This window comes from Rana temporaria, chromosome 3, assembly GCF_905171775.1.
Source record: "Rana temporaria chromosome 3, aRanTem1.1, whole genome shotgun sequence".
NCBI classification, from domain to species: Eukaryota; Metazoa; Chordata; class Amphibia; order Anura; family Ranidae; genus Rana; species Rana temporaria.
The window spans coordinates 192,718,772-192,737,824 of NC_053491.1; the positions used below are offsets into that span (position 1 = coordinate 192,718,772).

Sequence of the window (19,053 nt, forward strand, 5' to 3'; positions counted from 1 at the left end):
CGCCACATCCGGTGCCTACTCCCCCCCCCCCCCACACTGTCTTCTGGGAGACAAACAGGTCCCAGAAGTCAGCAGGGAACCAGGAAGTGAAGCCACAAGGCTTCACTTCCCAATTCCCTTACCAAAGATGGCAGCGCCTCCACCCGAAGGACAGATCGGCTTCGTGTGCCGACATCGCGGGCGCCCTGGACAGATAAGTGTCCATGTATTAAAAGTCAGCAGCTGCAGTATTTGTAGTTGCTGACTTTTATTTTAATTTTTTTTCCCGGAAAAACTCCACTTTAAAAGGAACACCGATGTCTTTCTGCTTAAGTTGTAATAGGATTATGCTGCATTATTAGTTTGTGCTTTCCCCAATGTCATCTTCTTCTAACTAGCCAAAGAACGTCCACTGCATTTAAATAGCACATGTTATAGAGACATTGCTCAGTACATAAAACCACCCAGGATCATTCTGATAAAAAGGAATACATACCAAACTGGGTAGTTCATAGCAGAGATCTTTATCAGTAATTTGTTTAATATGCTAGATAAAGACAAGGGCAAGCAACGCTTAAAGGAACAGAAGACTGTTCTGCATTGGAATAACTGTAAATTACTATTTTAATTACCTCTTTAGATTTCTTCACTATTGGCTGCATTACAGTGAGGTCCATAGTGCTGCCACCCATAGCACTGCTAGTGCTTTTGTTTCGGACATGGCCTTTTTTGAACGGAGCCTTCCCTCCGGGCTGTAGTTCATTTGTGGGGGACATTGGAGATGTTGAAAGAAGAGACTTCAAAGCTGCAACTTCTGCCTGTAGTGCATCAATCTATAACCAGTTTCAAACAGGACAAAAAAAATAAAAATAAATTACACTTTTGAAAATCTGCAATATTAAAAATGGTGTAGAGGAAGTCAACACATATAAATTAATTATTGAATGAATACTGTATACAGTTTATATAAAAAAAAACAAAAGACAAAAAAATTGAACTAAAAAAAGGTAACCATTAAGAAAAATTCTTAAAATTACACATATAAGCTTTTATTTAATCAATAAATAAAAAGACCATAAATTTACTCCACTTTGTTATTAAACAAACGTAATCTATGGAAACATCAACTGTGGGTTACACACACAAACTAAGTTTCACAGAAAACAGCAGCTCAAAGTGGTATTCAATACGGTTTCAGAAAAAAACATCTAGAAGGGTCTATCCAATGGTAAAATGCAACATGGATTATCACATTTTTACACTGCTCCTACTTACCCCCAAAAGCAAAATGTATCAAGATTTCTTTAAATTATACAAGACTCTAGCTTACAGACTGAACATTTCTCAAGCTTTGTCATGTATTTGTGGCACCCTTGAAAAAGGTTTTTGTTGATTCACAACCAAGATTTTAAAAAGAAGGACAGTTCTAAAGTATTGCGAGGGAGGCACACAACTGATTCTTTACCTACTTTCAAGGACTTTCCGAAAGTTGCACAGTATTTAACTGGCTTTGCATGGTTCATGGTAATCTTGTTAAATATATTTACATTATCCACTATAATAATCTAAAAATAGATTAAAAGAAATTCCAAAGCAAAGCAAGCAAATTCCAATTCTTTTTTCTGTATTCAGAAAACAAGATACGCCGGAATTTGGCCAAGATCCGACTGGCGTAAGTCGCTTTTACGCGAGGAATATGCAAATTAGGTAGATACGCCGATTCAGAAACTTACGTCCGCCCGGCGCATTTTTTTACGTCGTTTACGTTAGGCTTTTTCCGGCGTAAAGTTACCCCTGCTATATGAGGCGTATCCTATGTTAAGTATGGACGTCGGGCCAGCATCTAATTTTCCGTTGATTACGTTGTTTGCGCAAGTCGTCCGCGAATAGGGCTGTGCGTAATTTACATTCACGTCGAAAGCATTGGCTTTTTGCGGGTTAATTTGGAGCATGCGCACTGGGTTACGTTCACGGACGGCGCATGTGCCGTTAGTCAAAAACGGCATTTACGTGGGGTCATGTTTTATTTGCATAAAACACGCCCGCACAAAGTTATGGCGGGCTATCTGAATCTAGCCCAAAGTGTCCAAAAAAAGTGGAGTTCCACCCATTTTTTTATGTTTGGCTGTGATGCATGCCCTTAGCGCATAGTTTTCACAATGGCCAAAATGTTTATTTTTTTTGGCTAGTAAATACCTTTTTTCCCGTTTTTTTCTGCATAGCTTCCTGGTCCTAATAGCCTAGGCGATTACGTCACAAGGCAATTCACAAGGGTTCCTGGGATATCGGCGTCATGTATCCCTTGCGAATCGCCTCCTACAAAAATCTTGCGTTTTTTTTGAGAGAGAGAGGAGCTTTCAGAAGTCATCAGCGATGTCTGGGTGGGCGGGACAGAGCAGCTATTGAACAACAGCCAATTATGTGGCTTCTTGAGAATGGGGGCGGAGCCGCATCAGATAGCATAATCTGTGTGCAGGGAGAGAGGAGCTTTCAGAAGTCATCGGCGATGTCTGGGTGGGTGGGACAGAGCAGCTATCGAACGCCAGCCAATAGAATGGGGTCAGGGCAGGCCGGATATGTGTATGCGGCTCCGCCCCCTTTCTTAAGAAGCCACATAATTGGCTGGCGTTCAAAAGCTGCTCTGTCCCGCCCACCCAGACATCGCTGATGACTTCTGAAAGCTCCTCTCTCTCTCTCTCCCTGCACACAGTTAAGTTATAAAACAATTATAAAAAAACAACAAGGAACGTCAGCGGCGCCAGAGATGTACAATTTAAATAAAGTTATGATTTAAAAACACCATCAGGATGGCGTCACCCGGTTTCGGACCACACCCCCTATTAATGCCGGTGCATTACCTGCCTAATCTGACTTCTCGCCTGTGTTGTGATTGACTGGTTGCTATAGCATGGGGGCGGGAACTTCCGCAGACACAAGATTGCCATAGAAACCTGTCAGGAAGAAGGGCGGCCTCTCAGGCATTACTGAGCATGTGCGAGATTTGCAGGTTCATGATGGGTAGATGGCTGCACAGAAATCCATGACATTAACACGAGAGGGCTTCGGATGACCACAACTAAAATGGAAACTGTCTGCTTCTGAGATCAGTAAGTAAATAACTATTTTTAAAGAAAGTAAAAGCGCAAAAAGTATGACATGTTAGAAAAGTTCATTTACAGGTTTTGACAGTTACAGAGCAGTGTTTAAAAAAAAAAAAAAAATGTTTGGGGGACTGGAACTCCCCTTTAAACAATCTTGCTTGAAACCTTTCACCACACCACAGTGCTCAGTGACTCCACACCCAAAAGGAATTGCGCTTACCAATAAAATATGCCTTGCATTCGCATGCTTGGCAATAGAGCTGAATAAATCTCCAAACGAAATAATCAATTCCACCAGTTGCTCCACATGAAAAAGTAAAAATGGCTCCAATAGTGAAGTATATCAAAACGAATTTATTAAAAATAGCATAAGAAACCTTCACATGTTGCACTCACATTTAGCAAAACAAAGTTTCGTCGCTCAGGACTTCTTCAAATAAGGAACCCTTTTTGAAGAAGTCCTGAGCAACGAAACTGGTCTAGGAGTGGTTACACGGCATACCAGGAAAACGTTTGGCATACCGACCTCCGTGTGTGTAGTGCTTTGAAGCGAAGAGGGGAACGAACGGAGCAGGGGGCGAGACTGACGGTTTACCTAAGGTCCGCCGAGACCATAATATAACAAGCTTATTGCGAAATTGTCTTTGGTTTGGAGCCCACTGCCGAGTTCATTGTTGAAGTGCCTCTATTTGTTTTGCTAAATGTGAGTGCAACGGTGTGAAGGTTTCTTATGCTGTTTTTAATAAATTAGTTTTGATATACTTCACTATTGGAGCCATTTTTACTTTTTCATGTGGAGCAACTTCTGATTTATGGGAACACTGGTGGAATTGATTATTTTGTTAGGAGATTTATTCAGCTCTATTGCCAAGCATGCGAATTCAAGGCATATTTTATTGGTAAGCGCAATTCCTTTGGGTGTGGAGTCACTGAGCACTATGGTGTGGTGAAAAGTTTCAAGCAAGATTGTTTAAGAAGATTTTTTTGGACACTTTGGGCCAGATTCACAAAAGAGATACAACGGCGTATCTCCTGATACGCCGTCGTATCTCTGTTTCTATCTATGCGACTGATTCATAGAATCAGTTACGCATAGATATCCATAAGATCCGACAGGTGTAATTGTTTTACACTGTCGGATCTTAGGATGCAGTACCGCGGCCGCCGCTGGGGAGAGTTCGCGTCGTAAACCAGCGTCGGGTATGCAAATTAGGAGTTACGGCGATTCACAACGGATTTTCGTGTTCGCTACGTCGCCGCTAGTCTAGTTTCCCGTCGCAAAGTTAGTCGTTATTTGACCTGCCTTAACTTTACACAGCAATCATATTGCTGTATAAAGTATGGCCTTCATTCCCGCGTCGAAATTTACGATACACCGCCGCAAGTTTCCAGGTAAGTGCTTTGTGGATTGGGCACTAAAACTGAAAACTTGCGGCGGTGTAACGTAAACGGCTTACACTACACCGGCGCTATTGTTCGTGAATCTGGCCCTTTAAGTTTAACATTGGATAATAATGATAAAATTAACTGTGTAGTAAAAAAAAAAAAAAAAACAGCGATGATCACGCTCAGTCTGCTGGCACTTAGATTGTGGTCCTGCGAGCTGGAAAATCTTTGTGCAGGGTGAGGCTGGGAGTGTCATTGCCACAAATCAGTGACAGTGGTGTGAGTTTGACCAGCTATTTGGCACAAGTTGGTAAAGATGACTGGAGTCCAATACCAGTTACAGCCTTTATTTGTATAAATCGGGAAAGGAACAAGAAATTATGAAATGTTACTGCATACCTTCCCATGTGCTTCTTTAAGCTGTTTCTCTGCTGTGGCTTGTTTAACATTTGCTTCTCGTACCATTCTATGTGCTTCCTAGGATTAAAAAAAAAAAAATGAAAAATAAAATTACTTTTACACGTCTTAAAACAGAACTGACCTCAACATGTATTCTGTAGACTAGGGAAGGTTTAGAATCTCCATCAGGTTTTACCGTAGTTTATGCTCCATCAATTAAAATTACTTTACCCCCCAAACATTTTTCTCCCAGACACCATAGAGACTAAAAGCGCAAAAATAGGGAACCCCATTTCTAATTCCAAACTGTTGCTGCTAGCCCAATACTATTAGAAAAAAAATACTCAGTTAGTGTAAATAACATATGTATAAAAAGTATGTGCGCCTCTCTCTCTTCCCTCCCGTCCATCCTGGCTTTCGCCCGAATGTCGGTCTAATAACCACATGTGACCTCTTGTAGGCAAACACGGACCTCCCTCATCTGGTGCTCGTCTGCATGGCCACTATGGAGAATTTGGCCACCATGTTTTTATGATCCACTCTGGTTTAGATTCTATGGTGTTCCATATGAGGTATGATGTCAGTTTCATGTATTGTTTTCTCAACTCCTACAGATATAATGCCTGATCAATATAAATATTAAATATAAAAATGGTATAATGTACCAATAACGGTTAATTTTTTAAATACACCATAGATATCTATATATAACCCCCTGAAGACGATCGGTACGATTTAAACGATCGAAACGAGTTGGAGATCCGTATGTGCCAGCCAAATGGTTAACTGCATATGGTCATTGTGAGATATAGATATGTATATGTGAACATCATATATTAATTACATACCAGAGCTCTTAATGTTATCCCTTAATGTATGTATTGGATCCATTTTTCCTCATCCTTTTATGTACAACAATTGTTGATAATTATTAATAAATACATTTATAAAAACTTTATTCAAGAGTCTACAATTTTTTCAGCTGCGCATAAGCCCCTGGGAGCCTCCTTTCACCTTTTATTCAAAAAGTATTTAGTCAGCCACCAATTGTGCAAGTTCTCCCACTTAAGATGAGAGAGCCCCGTAATTGTCATCATAGGTATACCTCAACTATGAGAGACAAAATGTGGAAACAAATGACATTGTCTGATTTGGAAAGAATTTGCAAATTATGGTGGAAAATAAGTATTTGGTCAATATGAAAAGTTCATCTCAATAATTTGTTATACATCCTTTCTTGGCAATGACAGAAGTCAAACGTTTTCTGTAAGTCTTCACAAGGTTGTCACACACTGTTGCTGGTATGTTGGCCCATTCCTCCATGCAGATCTCCTCTAGAGCAGTGATGTTGTGGGGCTGTTGCTGGGCAACACAGACTCAACTCCCTCCAAAGGTTTTCTATGGGGTTTAGATCTGGAGACTGGCTAGGCCGCTCCAGGACCTTGAAATGCTAGGCCACTCCAGGACCTTGATTGGCCAGCAAACTCGTCTGACCTGAACCCCATAGAGAATCTATGGGGCATTGCCAAGAGAAAGATGAGACTGAACAATGCAGAAGAGCTGAAGGGTGCTTCTATAACACCTCAGCCATGCCACAGGCTGATAGCTTCCATGCCACGCCGCTTTGAGGCAGCAATTGCTGCAAAAGGGTACATATGCATGCTTATACTTTTCAGAGGTCTGATATTGTTCTATGTACAATTCTTGTTTTATTGATTGCATGCAATATTCTAATTTTCTGAGATTGAGGATTTGGGGTTTTCATGAGCTGTAAGCCATAATCCTCACAATTATGACAAATCATGGCTTGAACCATCTTGCTTTGCTTATCTATTAGTTTCACCTTTTAAGTTGCATTAGTGAAATAAATGAACTTTTGCACAATATTTAAATTTTTCGAGTTTCACCTGTATGTGTACAATGTACCGTATATATACACACAGTGGTGTTCATTTTTAGAAGCTTATAAACAGCATCCAGAGAGTATTCACAGTGCTTGACTTTTTCCACATTGTGTTATGTTACAGCCTTTTTTCAAAGTGGATTAAATTCGTTATTTTTCTTGAAATTCTACAAACTCAACCCCATAATAACAGCATGAAAGAAATTTGTTTCAAATCTTTGCAAAAAATAAAAAAAATTATATATAATATCATTCTTATGTACACCTACTTCAAACAGACTAGCTGTAAGCTCTTCCAGCTCCTGGCCAAGTTGGTCCCGCACTTTAGAAAGTCTCTCACATTCTTCATCTTTTAGTTTCAGCTCCTTTCAAATGATACAATAACCAGAGAAGTTACAAGTTATTCAGTAGTTATTGCAACACATTTTTCATTCCTCTCTAGATCAGACACAGGAAAAAAAAAAAATATATATATACCGTATTTTCCGGCGTAGAAGACGACTTTCTGGATGCAAAAAAATGCATCCAAAGTCGGGGGTCGTCTTATACGCCGGGTACAGTCTAAGTACTCACTTTTTTCCCCCAGCGCTGACAGTGTCCCATGCTGCGATCGCGATCGAGAATGATTTCAAAGCCGCGCCTTCACTGCAGAGTGTTCTGTGATAGGATGAACAAAAATCTTCCCAGCAGCGCCTCTGTTATGTTTCCCGCCTATCACGGATGTCTTCTCATCCTCGGACGAGATGAGAAGACGTCCGTGATAGGCGGGAAGCATAACAGAGGCGCTGCTGGGAAGATTTTTGTTCATCCTATCACAGAACACTCTGCAGTGAAGGCGCGGCTTTGAAATCATTCACGATCGCGATCGCAGCATGGGACACTGTCAGCGCTGGGGAAAAAAAGTGAGTGTTATTGCACTGGGGGGGGGGGGGGCAACAAGTTCAGGCACAGGGGGGGCAAGTGATGGCAATGTGGGGGCATGTAATGGCACAATGGCAATGTGGGGGCATGTAATTGCACAGTGGCACAGTCTGGGCATGTAATGTAATGGCACAGTCTGGGCATGTAATGTAATGGCACAGTGAGTTATGTAATGGCACAGTCTGGGCATGTAATGTAATGGCACAGTGAGTAATGTAATGGCACAGTCTGGGCATGTAATGTAATGGCACAGTGAGTAATGTAATGGCACAGTCTGGGCATGTAATGTAATGGCACAGTGAGGAATGTAATGTAATGGCACAGTGAGATTTGAAAAAGCCTGTTTCTGTCAGCGGTTCTGGCTCCCCCTCAGCTTCCAGAAAGACAGTAAGAAGGGGGTAGTCTTATACAGTGAGTATATCCCAAAATCAAAATTTTTCCTGGAAAATTAGGGGGTCGTCTTATACGCCGGGTCGTCTTATACGCCGGAAAATACGATATATATATATATATATATATATATATATATATATATATATATATATATATATATATATATATATATATATATATATATATATATACACCACGACCAACTAGATTTGATGTGCTTGTGCCTGTATCTCTGCAGGCACCCAGGAAACCTCCAATTATATGAATGGTACAATTTCAATACACAATATTTAAAGTGGACCTAAACTCAAAAAGTAAAGATTTGTCATAGGAAATATTTAGAAATGGTTAATTGTGCCAGTAATCCTTGCACCTGGCAGGCCCCTGAGCCGAGTACACTTTTGTACCATACTTGACTGGACTGCCGAGGTCCTTCCTCTGCCCCTCCTTTCTTTTGCTTCTTGTAGCATGTCTTTTACCTGTGCTCTTCAGAACCTGACTCATTGCAATGATCTGATATTGTCTTGCTCCTCTTTAAAGTGAAAGTAAACGCTCCTATTGTTTTCAGCCAAGGAAGCTGCCATCTTGGCCTCTGTTTGATCTGCAACTGCCATATTGCTGCACATGTGATCAGTTATGACACCGGCCATTGAATGGTTTGACAGTTTGGTTGAGAGCACAACCAATGTGACAGCTAGTATTTCAGGCATACCGGGAATGTTAAAAAAAAAATTTAAACTGTAGATGGGTTTACTTCCGCATTAAGAGTGTACTTCTATTGTTATGGCGGACTGCCTTTGTAACACCTTATCTTTATGTATCTTGCAGTACTGTTTTTTTCCTTGTGGTTGTTTTCTTTTTATGTCAATAAAACATTTGAACAAGAAATGTTAATTGTGCCCAAGAATTACCCTAACAGTACCATTTGTCTTGAATTACTCCCGAAAAATAGCAGTGCATTCCTGATATGCGAGGGTGCCGAGACAATCCTGTGCCTATAATTTTATATCTGAAGTGTGGGATCCAAAGCACTGCGGCTGATAAGAGACATGCTGCCTAATTTTTAAACACAATGCTACCAGTCCTGTGTGTACTGCACGGTGTGGTGCCCATTGTAATATTCATGGCAGGCATAAAAGGGTGGTTATGAGGCTTTAAAAATGTTTCTTAAAATGCTACTGAAATTCAGGGTACTGATGCACATGTGAACAAGCCTTAAGAAATATTTATGTTTTTGCATTTAATCTACACAGGACCAATCACCTTTTTGTTTTAAGATTGCTAGCACAATGACAAGGACCCTCATATTGCTAAGTTGGTCAAAATAAATTTTAGCCAACTTCGAAGACTGCAACTAAATATAGTTTTACAACATGAGACAGTGACTAATACAAGAATTCTCATAGGCTTAACACTGTGCACTTTATTACTCTCTGGGCTTTAGCAAGCTCCTCCTTTAGTCGTTCATATCCCTTTTCTCTGACTTCTAGAACAGATGGACTCCGCAGGCGGGACATGCTGTCTGTACTCCAGTTAAGCACATCATCTGACCCGTCCACTACATCGGTCAGTGTTGCGCCCTGCAAAAACTCCCTCTCTGCACGGTTGCCGTCCTTCCTCCGACTGTGTTTGGGTGAACATGTCTGACATCCAGAGGTAGAACATGACAAAGTATCCGATAAGCTGGTGCTGTAAATAAGATCATACATATTAGTTTACTTGTCTCCTTTTTTAAAAACACTTAAACCTAAATGTATTAATTTATTTAGACCCCTTTCACACTTGGACTGCACCGCGTTAGCAGTAATGCGCCGCTAATTTTAGCATCACTTTTCACCCCCCGCTAGGAGGCTGAATAAAGGGTTAAAAGTGCCCATGTTGCAGCGCTGCCTATTCATTCCAATGTATACAGCGCTCCTACACCACCTCAAAGATGCTGCTTGCAGGACTTTTTCCAACGTCCTGCAAGCGAACTGCCCCAGTGTGAACGCACTCAGGTTTTCACAATGGGGAGGATTTGAATTTGAGGCATTTCTCAGGCCCTTTACAGGCGCTATTTTTAGCGCTAAAGCAACTGAAAAATGCCTTCAGTGTAAAAGGGGTCCTAAGGTCATATGAAATATATAAAAATACAGTCCAGTTACATTATAATAAAAGATATTCGGGAATGTTCACTTGGCTTTGAAAGAATATAGATGTATACATGTGAAATGTAGAAACTAAGAAAAAAAAAAAATAACCCAATTTCTCAATTTTTAAGGCTGGCTTCACACCTATACACTGTGCTAATGCGCAGTAACCTGCAGTAAAGATCATGCATTTGGGAAAAAGCACATTTAGATGGTATATGGCTCCCTGCTACACAACACACACGTGCACACTGTACCATAGACGACTGTAATAATGTAAAGGAGCCTTTAACCACTTCAGCCCCGGAAGAATTGGCTGCTCAATGACCAGGCCATTTTTTTGCGATTCGGCATTGCGTCGCTTTAACTGACAATTGCGCAGTCGTGCAACACTCTATCCAAACAAAATTTATGTCCTTTTTTCCCCACAAATAGAGCTTTCTTTTGGTGGTATTTGATAAACAAAAAAAAGATAGATAATCTCCATTTTGTACTTTTCCTATAATAAATATCCCCATTTAAAAAAAAAAAAAAAAAATTCTCTCAGTTTAGGCCGATATGTATTCTACATTTTTTTTACCAAAAATAACACAAAAAGCATTTATTGATTGGTTTGCACAGAAGTTATAATGTCTACAAAATAGGGGATAGATTTATAGCAGTATTATTTTTTACTAGTAATGGCGGCGATCTGCGATTTTTATCGGGAATGCGACATTATGGCGGACACATCTGGCACTTTTGACACATTTTTGGGAGCACTGGCATTTATACAGCGATCAGTGCTATAAAAATGCACCGATTACTGTAAAAAAAAAAAAATCACTGGGGTTAACACTAGGGGGTGATCAAGGGGTTAATTGTGTTCCAAGGTGTGTTTCTAACAGTGGGGGGAGGGGACTGACCTAGAGGAAATGACAGATTGTGATTCCTAGCTATTAGGAAACTCACGATCTGTCTCTCCTCACAGAACAGTGTTCACACACACCTGATGCCCATCTCAGGCTCTCAGCGAGCAACCGAGATTGCCACTCCCCGCCCCTCCACAGCTCAGCGCTCCATTGAGCGTGGAGGAGCAGAGAGGCGAGCTGAAGATTCACAGTTAGCAGCTCTCCTTTCTGGGATCTTTGAGAACCGGGCCATTGGTGACGTTCGATGGCTCGGTTCTCAGTCTAGAGGTGTCGGGGGACAGATGCAGCATCAGACCGATCTTGCGTCCACCTAGGCAAGTATAAAAGGGGAAAATCCCCCCCCCCCCCCCCCCCAAACAAATACACACATACTTGTCTTTTAATGATCTTTTAATGATCTAGTTGTTTAATTAGAAGTTACCTTCTCCCTGTAGCATCGCGGCAACTTAAGTGTCTTGGTGAAGAATACACAGGCTGTGTAGGTAGGTCGGATGCATTCAATGTGTTTTTTTGCGAAGTGTTTGAAGTGACATTTAAATGTCTGTAGACAACATTGGGTGAGGTAGTTGGTTCCTGAGACTTTACATCAATAACACCGACATCCGGAGTTGTGGGTGATGCAAGATTCACTTCATGAAATCCTTCCAAGGGGTCACTAGCCATATTATACACATCATCCACACATCTGAAATAAACAAAACACTGCTAAAAACTGAGGCTCATACTCATGGTTTAGGTCTGGTTCACACCTATGCGTTTTCTTGGTGCTTCTTGCAGAAACGCACTACAGTTCATTTAACATGGTTTCTTATGGTATTTAGTACGCTCTCAGTCACGGAATATAGATGCAACAATTGACGACAGGGTGTACGCACTCCTAGTCAAATGTCAAAGTATTACAGCCTGGTGTTCGCCAGGCATAGCCAAATGCTAGCCGACATTTCCTACAGGACGGTTTCCCTTTACAGTGACATTTTGTTTCCACAGAACACTGGATGGCAAGGCATTTCAACGTATTGCAGTGCAATGTACCATGTTGCTGTGCATAAAAAAAAGAGAAAGTGCGATACGATGAAATGTACAATGCACCACCCCCTGCAGGCACCTTACACAGGCACTAACTAGCCTGCATGGTAAACGCTGCAATTTACTCTATAGGCTAGCGTGAAAGCAGCATTATTGTACAAAGACCAAGACAGAAATAGCATGCGATTAAATGACAGCTGCAGACTTTAAGCCAAGATAATTTGAAAATATTTAGAACGTGTTTAGGTGCAAGGCCAGGGAGTTATTTCAAATATTTAACACTAACTACAGTCTAGCAAAGCAGATCAGTACCCAGATCAGACACTGTTAAATAATGTGCACAGTTCAAAATAAAAAACATAAAGCATAAACACGAGTGGGTTGAACTTAAAAGGGTTGTAAAGGAAAAAAAATGGTTTCCCTAAATAGCTTCCGTTACCTTAGTGCAGTCCTCCGTCACTTACCTCATGCTTCCATTTTGCTTTTAAATGTCCTTATTTCTTCTGCTCACTTCCTGTTCTTCTGTCTGTAACTCACCACCGTAATGCAAGGCTTTCTTCCTGGTGTGGAGAAAGCCTCCTGAGGGGGGAGGGGGCAAGCAGGCAAGTCAGGACACTCTCTACTTTGCAGATAGAGAAAGGAGCTGTGTGTTAGTGGGCGTCCTGACACTCCTGCTTGCCCCCTCCCCCCTTAAGAGGCTTATACATATAAAACACACATGCGATACAACAAAGCTCGGCCGCTGGACCATCTAGCATACTGGTGTGTGAGGAAGTCACACTCTAGCTTTGCCCAGCGGAGCCATGCTTGGTTATATCACATATGCATGCCCATTTTTGTTTTGTCTGTGTCCATATGACTTTATATTTAAAAAAATATTAATTATCTGAAAATGTATGTAGTCTCTTCCATACAATTTGATCATATTTTGTCACAGATCAATAACAGAGTTTAGCATTGAAGGTAAAAATAAAATCACATGAAAATATAAAATAAATCTGACATTTGTAATTTAGTTATAGGGCATACTAAACACTCCATTAGCAAAACACTGCATCATCTATAAAAGCGAGCCTCAGGATTACAGCCGATTTGTCAGCGACAAAAAGAAAGCATGACTTTATAGACCTTCGTTAATTATGTATTCCTGATTAATTTATTGTTATGGATACAGATTTTGCTTTTCCATTGTTAAACAAGACTTAAAGCAATGCCAATGACATCTTGATAATAAATACATACATAACAGGTGACCACGTGGGTCATCAAAGGTTCTGAAGAAAGAATACACAAAAGCAACATTCGCCCATAACATTAAAATATTCCATCGTGTCAAGTACCGACGCTTTCCTGTAAACAATTTACCCGACTCGGCAAACTGCCCTTGCTAAATTAAAATCGCATTCCTAAAATGTTTAAAATAATCTTCTAAAAATAAAATAAACAATTTTTGTGCAACAAACGTGAGCAAGACCAACCTAAATTTTTATTACAAGATTAAAGTGAAATGTGTAAAGGCCAAGTTCCCCTTTTGGAGTGGGTTACACCCATATTCGGGGCATATAGTAACATATTCCAGCACGTTCCCTCACCCAGCCCATGACAGCGGGTGGGGATTCCTCTCCCCCACAGCCACTGTCACATTTTAAAATCAGCGAGAGAATTGTAGTTTTAATAGTTTATGAACAAGCCAATGAGCACACTCATAGTCCATCTACAAGTCCTGCAGCTTTCAAAAGGATAAAACCTGTAAAAAGGTTTGGACAGAAAGCTGTAGGACTGGTCTACAGGAGCCTGACACTGCACCTGCGATCCACTTATGTCTGCTTACACGCACCTACCTCCGGTCTGATCAAGTCCATAAAAAACTAACGGGACTCTTCCATTTAGGGGGGAGAAGATCGGGGTTGTTGGATGTAAACCGCCTGCGGAAACCAGAATTGGCTTGGTCCGGGACCAATATTCAGAAAGTGAGCAGACACCGATGTGTCATCTGCCAGCTCTGCTCTGATCAGCAGGGGACCTGTGAGCTGATCCCCTGTCGATCGTAAACAAATTCTACCCCATCTGAAAGGGGCTTAATGCAATAAACTGTGGATTACACATCCAATTAGCAACCAAAATTGTAGATGCTAGCATGTTTTTTAAATAAAGCAAGCTTGAAAAAAAAAATTGTTTTAAAAGCAATGTGGGCATTGCTAGCTTACTAAAAGCAAGCCGTATGAAATGCTTTTCTCGTGTTGCAGTAAACGGCAATTGAAACGCATATTCTCAAAAGAAAAGGAAAAAAAATCTGTCTTGGACAGGGTTAGAATTACACAGCACTGAAAAACGATGAGAGGCTTCTCATACATGATTAATACGTTTCAGGGGGAGCTTAAAACATCAATACAAAAGGACAGACAGTAAGTACAATGCACAACAGTTGCCAGATAGGATAAAACTATCAACAATGATTGCAGTCATCATACAGCTGAGTCCACAGGGCAACCAGCCTATCATATGAAAAGGATATAATCTTTAGAAGAGCTCTTCAGTGACAGTAGGAGGACAGAAGCCAAATATGAGGAGGCACTATACTGTATGTGTGGCCCTCAATCCCTCAAAGAGGCTGCACATTAAAAATGTTGCCAAGAAAAAAAAAAAAAAAAAACACAACACATACATAAAAGGCTATTCTAATGATACTCCACAGAAGGCGTGTTGTAACTGGACAGGGATGTAACTTTTGTGAATGTGTCATTCACAAAATGGTCACTACAAGCAAGTTCGAGTATCTGGTGAGTTTTAAATTACAAACAGTGGGGCCGATTTACTAAAACTGGAGAGTGCAAAATCTAGTGCAGCTCTGTATAGAAACCAATCAGCTTCCAGGATTTTTTTATCAAAAGTTTAACCACTTGCCCACCAGGTAAATTCTGGCACTTCTCTCCTTCATGTGAAAATCACATTTTTTTTGCTAGAAAATTAATCAGAACCCCCAAACATTATATATTTTTTTTTAGCAGACATCCTAGGGAATAAAATGGCAGTCATTGCAATACTTTTTGTCACACCGTATTTGCGCAGCGGTCTTACAAGCGCACTTTTTTGGATAAAAATCACTTTTTTTGAATTAAAAAATAAGACAACAATACATTTTGCCCAATTTTTTTATATATTGTGAAAGATAATGTTACGCCGAGTAAAATGATACCCAACATGTCACGCTTAAAAATTGCGCCCGCTCGTGGCATGGCGTCAAACTTTTACCCTTAAAAATCTCGATAGGCGACGTTTAAAAAATTCTACAGGTTGCATTTTTTGAGTTGCAGAGTAGGTCTAGGGCTAGAATTATTACTCTCACTCTAACGATCGCGGCGATACCTCACTTGTGTGGTTTGAATACCGTTTTCATATGCGGGCGCTACTCGCGTATGCGTTTGCTTCTGCGCGCGAGCTCGTCGGGATGGGGCGCTTTAAAAAAAAATTTTTTGGTTTTCTTATTTATTTTTATTTATTTAGTTTTATAATTTTTTACACTGAAAAAAAAAAAAAAAAATTGATCACTTTTATTCCTATTACAAGGAATGTAAACATCCCTTGTAATAGAAAAAAGCATGACAGGTCCTCTTAAATATGAGATCTGGGGTCAAAAAGACCTCAGATCTCATAATTAGACTTAAATGCAAAAAAAAAAATTAAAAAAAAAAGTCATTTTTTCAAATGACAAAAAAATAAATGTTTCTTTAAGAGGCTGGGCGGGACTGACGTTTTGACGTCACTTCCGCCCAGCAGAGCTAGGAGGACGGGTGAAGGAGATTTCTCCTTCAGTCCCGTCCCCGCTCAGCTGCCGGACACATCCGATCCCCTCCGCCGCTACCGACGGCTCCGGTAAGCGGCGGAGGGCGCGGGAGAGCGGCGGGAGGGGGGGGGGCCCTCTCCCGCCACCGATAACGGCGATCTCGCGGCGAATCCGCCGCGGAGACCGCCGTTATCGTGTACACCACCGCCCCCTGAAAAGATGAATATCTCGGTTGTGGCAGCAGCTGCTGCCGTTATCGAGATATTCAACTTCAAAAAGAGGACGTCTTTTTGACATGGGGCGGTGGTCAAGAGGTTAAATAAAGGGTCATTTAATTTTCTTGGAAAAAAATAAATAAAAATTTGCAAATAAAAAATATAGCATATACAATTGCGACTAGTCAAATTGTAATTGGATGTTATTTGCTGGCATTTTTTTTTACATTCAGCTGTCTGTGGAGAACCCTGCAGACAGATGAGGACTCATGGGTTATTAAAGCGGGGTTCTACCCGCAATTTATTTATTTTTTTAAGTTAGCAGCTACAAACACTGTAGCTGCTGACTTTTAGTAAGAACACTTACCTGTCCTAGGCACCCGCGATGTCGGGCCCCTGAGGCTCTCTCGATCCTGGCAGCTCCCGGCGCCGCCATCCTTACTGAGGGAAACAGGCAGTGGAGCCTTGGGCTTCACTGCTCGTTTCCTACTGCGAATGCGCGAGTCTCGCGGCGCTTTGTGAATGGGTGGCTGCTTTCTGGGATACACACAGTTCCCAGAAGGCAGCGCGCCACATTCCCCAGAGGACAACGTGGGGAGGAAGAAGACCTGCCGTGGTATGGGAAGAGGCATATTAGGAAGTTTCACATAGCAACCGCCATTTTTGGTAAGTAAATAATTTTCTTTCCAATTTTTTGCAGGATTTTGGTGTATTTTTTTTTTTTTTAGGGTGGACCTCCACTTTAAAGGATGCACTGAAAAATGTGCCTGAAAAAAAAACACATCATCAAGTGCAGCCGCATAGATGTGAACCTAGACTTAATGCCTAGAAGATTTGGTGCCTTCCTCACAAATCCTGGAGGTCATACAAAATACTAGCTGTAGTAGTTTTTGTTGTGGGGTATATTTGCTTTTACATCAACTAAATTTAGTAAAACTAAAAGATTTTGTAATCAGTCATATTCTTAAAGAGGAAGTAAACCCTTGTCTCCCCCCCCCCCCCTTTTTTTTTTTTTTTAAATCCACCTGCAAGAGAAAGTCATAATGAGCTAGTATGCACAGCATACTAGCTCATTATGCGTCACTTACCTGAGAACAAAGCCCCCGAAGTCTGCCTTGGTCCCATCCACCGCCAAGTCCCCTGGAGCTTTGGCCTGTTTTTTCACTGCTCCGGCTCTGTGATTGGGTGGAGCAGCGATGACGTCACTCCTGCGCATGCGCTCGGGACTGGCAGGTCCCTGCTCATGTGCGAAAACACGGCATTAACCCAGTTAATGCCAGTCACAAAAATGGCACCGCTCAGTGCGCCTGCGCCGTAGACAGCGGTGCAATTTCTGTGAAATTATCTCCTTAACCCTGTAGGTTAAGGAGATATTTCTTGCACTTACAGGTAAGCCTTAATCTAGGCTTACCTGTAGGTGCAAGTTGCAAGAGTGGGTTTACAACCACGTTAACCTTACTTTTATGTAATGAGCTAAACAAATGTTCTTTAAAAAAGCAGTTTTGTCAAAATGTTGAAAATTGTTCTTGTGTTCATTGATATATTGCTTAAAAGTGGAGTTCCATCAGAAAAAAAAAAAAGTTATAAAGCCAGTAGCTACAAATACTCCCCCGATTGGCTTAGACACAACAGTGGCACCATTGGCTCCCACTGCTGTCAAAGTCAGACAGCCATTCAGGAGAGAGGGGGGGCAGGGTCGAACCGCAGCTCAGTGTCTGAATGGACACATGGAGCTGAAGCCTCGGCTGTCACCATAGTAAGCTGCTTGCTGTGGGGGCACTCGACAGAAGGGAGGGGCCAGGAGCAGCAATGAAGGGCCAGAGAAGAGGAAAATCTGGGCTGATCTTTGCAAAACCATTACAATATGCAGGCAAGTATGACTTTTTTTTTTTTTATAAATAACAAACAACGAGACTTCTGAATTGCTTTGAGGCCCCATGCACAAGGGTGCCAAAATCCATGTATCCAGGGGTATCTGGAGTCCCTGGGGGGGGGGGGTGAATCAGAGTGGAGGCCAGTACCAGTCAAAATCAGATACACGCTCCCCAAAGTGCCATTTCTATACCAGGACTAGGGGTGGGGGCATTAAAGCAGAATTTCCCCTTTTGGGTGGAGCTCCGCTATAAGTCACGTCTTGGTGCATTAAAGGTTGCCGTGTTTACACAGAACAAAAATTTTGTGAGTCCCAGGACTGTACAGCCTAGTTTATTGCAGCTAAACACATAAAAATGCAAGTACATCTAGATGCAGGAGAAATGTTATTTATACTTCCTAGATCAATTTCTCCTGCATAAAGGAGACCCGTGTAAATGAGGCCAAATACAACAAGAAAAAAACTAAAATATAAATCTGATTAGGTTGAACAAATGTTTACCCTTGCAGCAGTAAACTGAGAAAAGCAAATAGTACAGGAACACAGCAAATAGTATTAAATCTTCCTCAAAAACAAAGTGAAAATATCATAATTGTAGTATAAGAATATATATGTGAATCTTTTTCATTAATTATGTATAAAGATTGCATACAGAAAATATTAAGTGGATTTAAAAAGAAATAGGAGGTTGATTTACTAAAACTACAGCTGATTGGCTACCAACAAACAGCTACACCAGATTCTGAGTGCACCAGTTTAAGTAACTATCTCCCTTTGTGTCAGAAAGGTGACCACTATGTTCGTACAGTGGGGGGGACTTTTTGTTCTTGCGCCAGTATCAGAAAACTGTATTGGGACTGTACAGAGCTGCAGGAGAACAAGGAAAACGGCATATCTCTGACCACTCCTAAAGTAATAGTTGCCTGGCTGCCATTCTGATCTTGTTGCTTTAACACTCTGAATCACAAATCTGGAACATGCATGCAGATAAGAAAAAGCATGTGCCAAGTAAAGTCAGAGTAACTTCAAACCT

The 19,053-nt window shown here is 41.2% G+C and overlaps 1 protein-coding gene across 1 annotated transcript in view; it reads right to left on the bottom strand.

Moving 5' to 3' along the window:
* The window catches only part of LOC120931981 (RAB3A interacting protein), a 73,382-nt gene that overhangs the window by 44,749 nt on the left and 9,580 nt on the right, over positions 1–19,053 (bottom strand). The window contains exons 2-6 of the mRNA XM_040344017.1: positions 11,544–11,807; positions 9,513–9,771; positions 7,038–7,133; positions 4,866–4,943; positions 612–812 (exon numbers count right to left, since the gene is read on the bottom strand). Of these exons, the coding sequence (XP_040199951.1) occupies positions 612–812; positions 4,866–4,943; positions 7,038–7,133; positions 9,513–9,771; positions 11,544–11,785 (876 nt within the window). The 5' untranslated portion in view covers positions 11,786–11,807. The remainder of the gene's footprint in view (positions 1–611; positions 813–4,865; positions 4,944–7,037; positions 7,134–9,512; positions 9,772–11,543; positions 11,808–19,053) is intronic.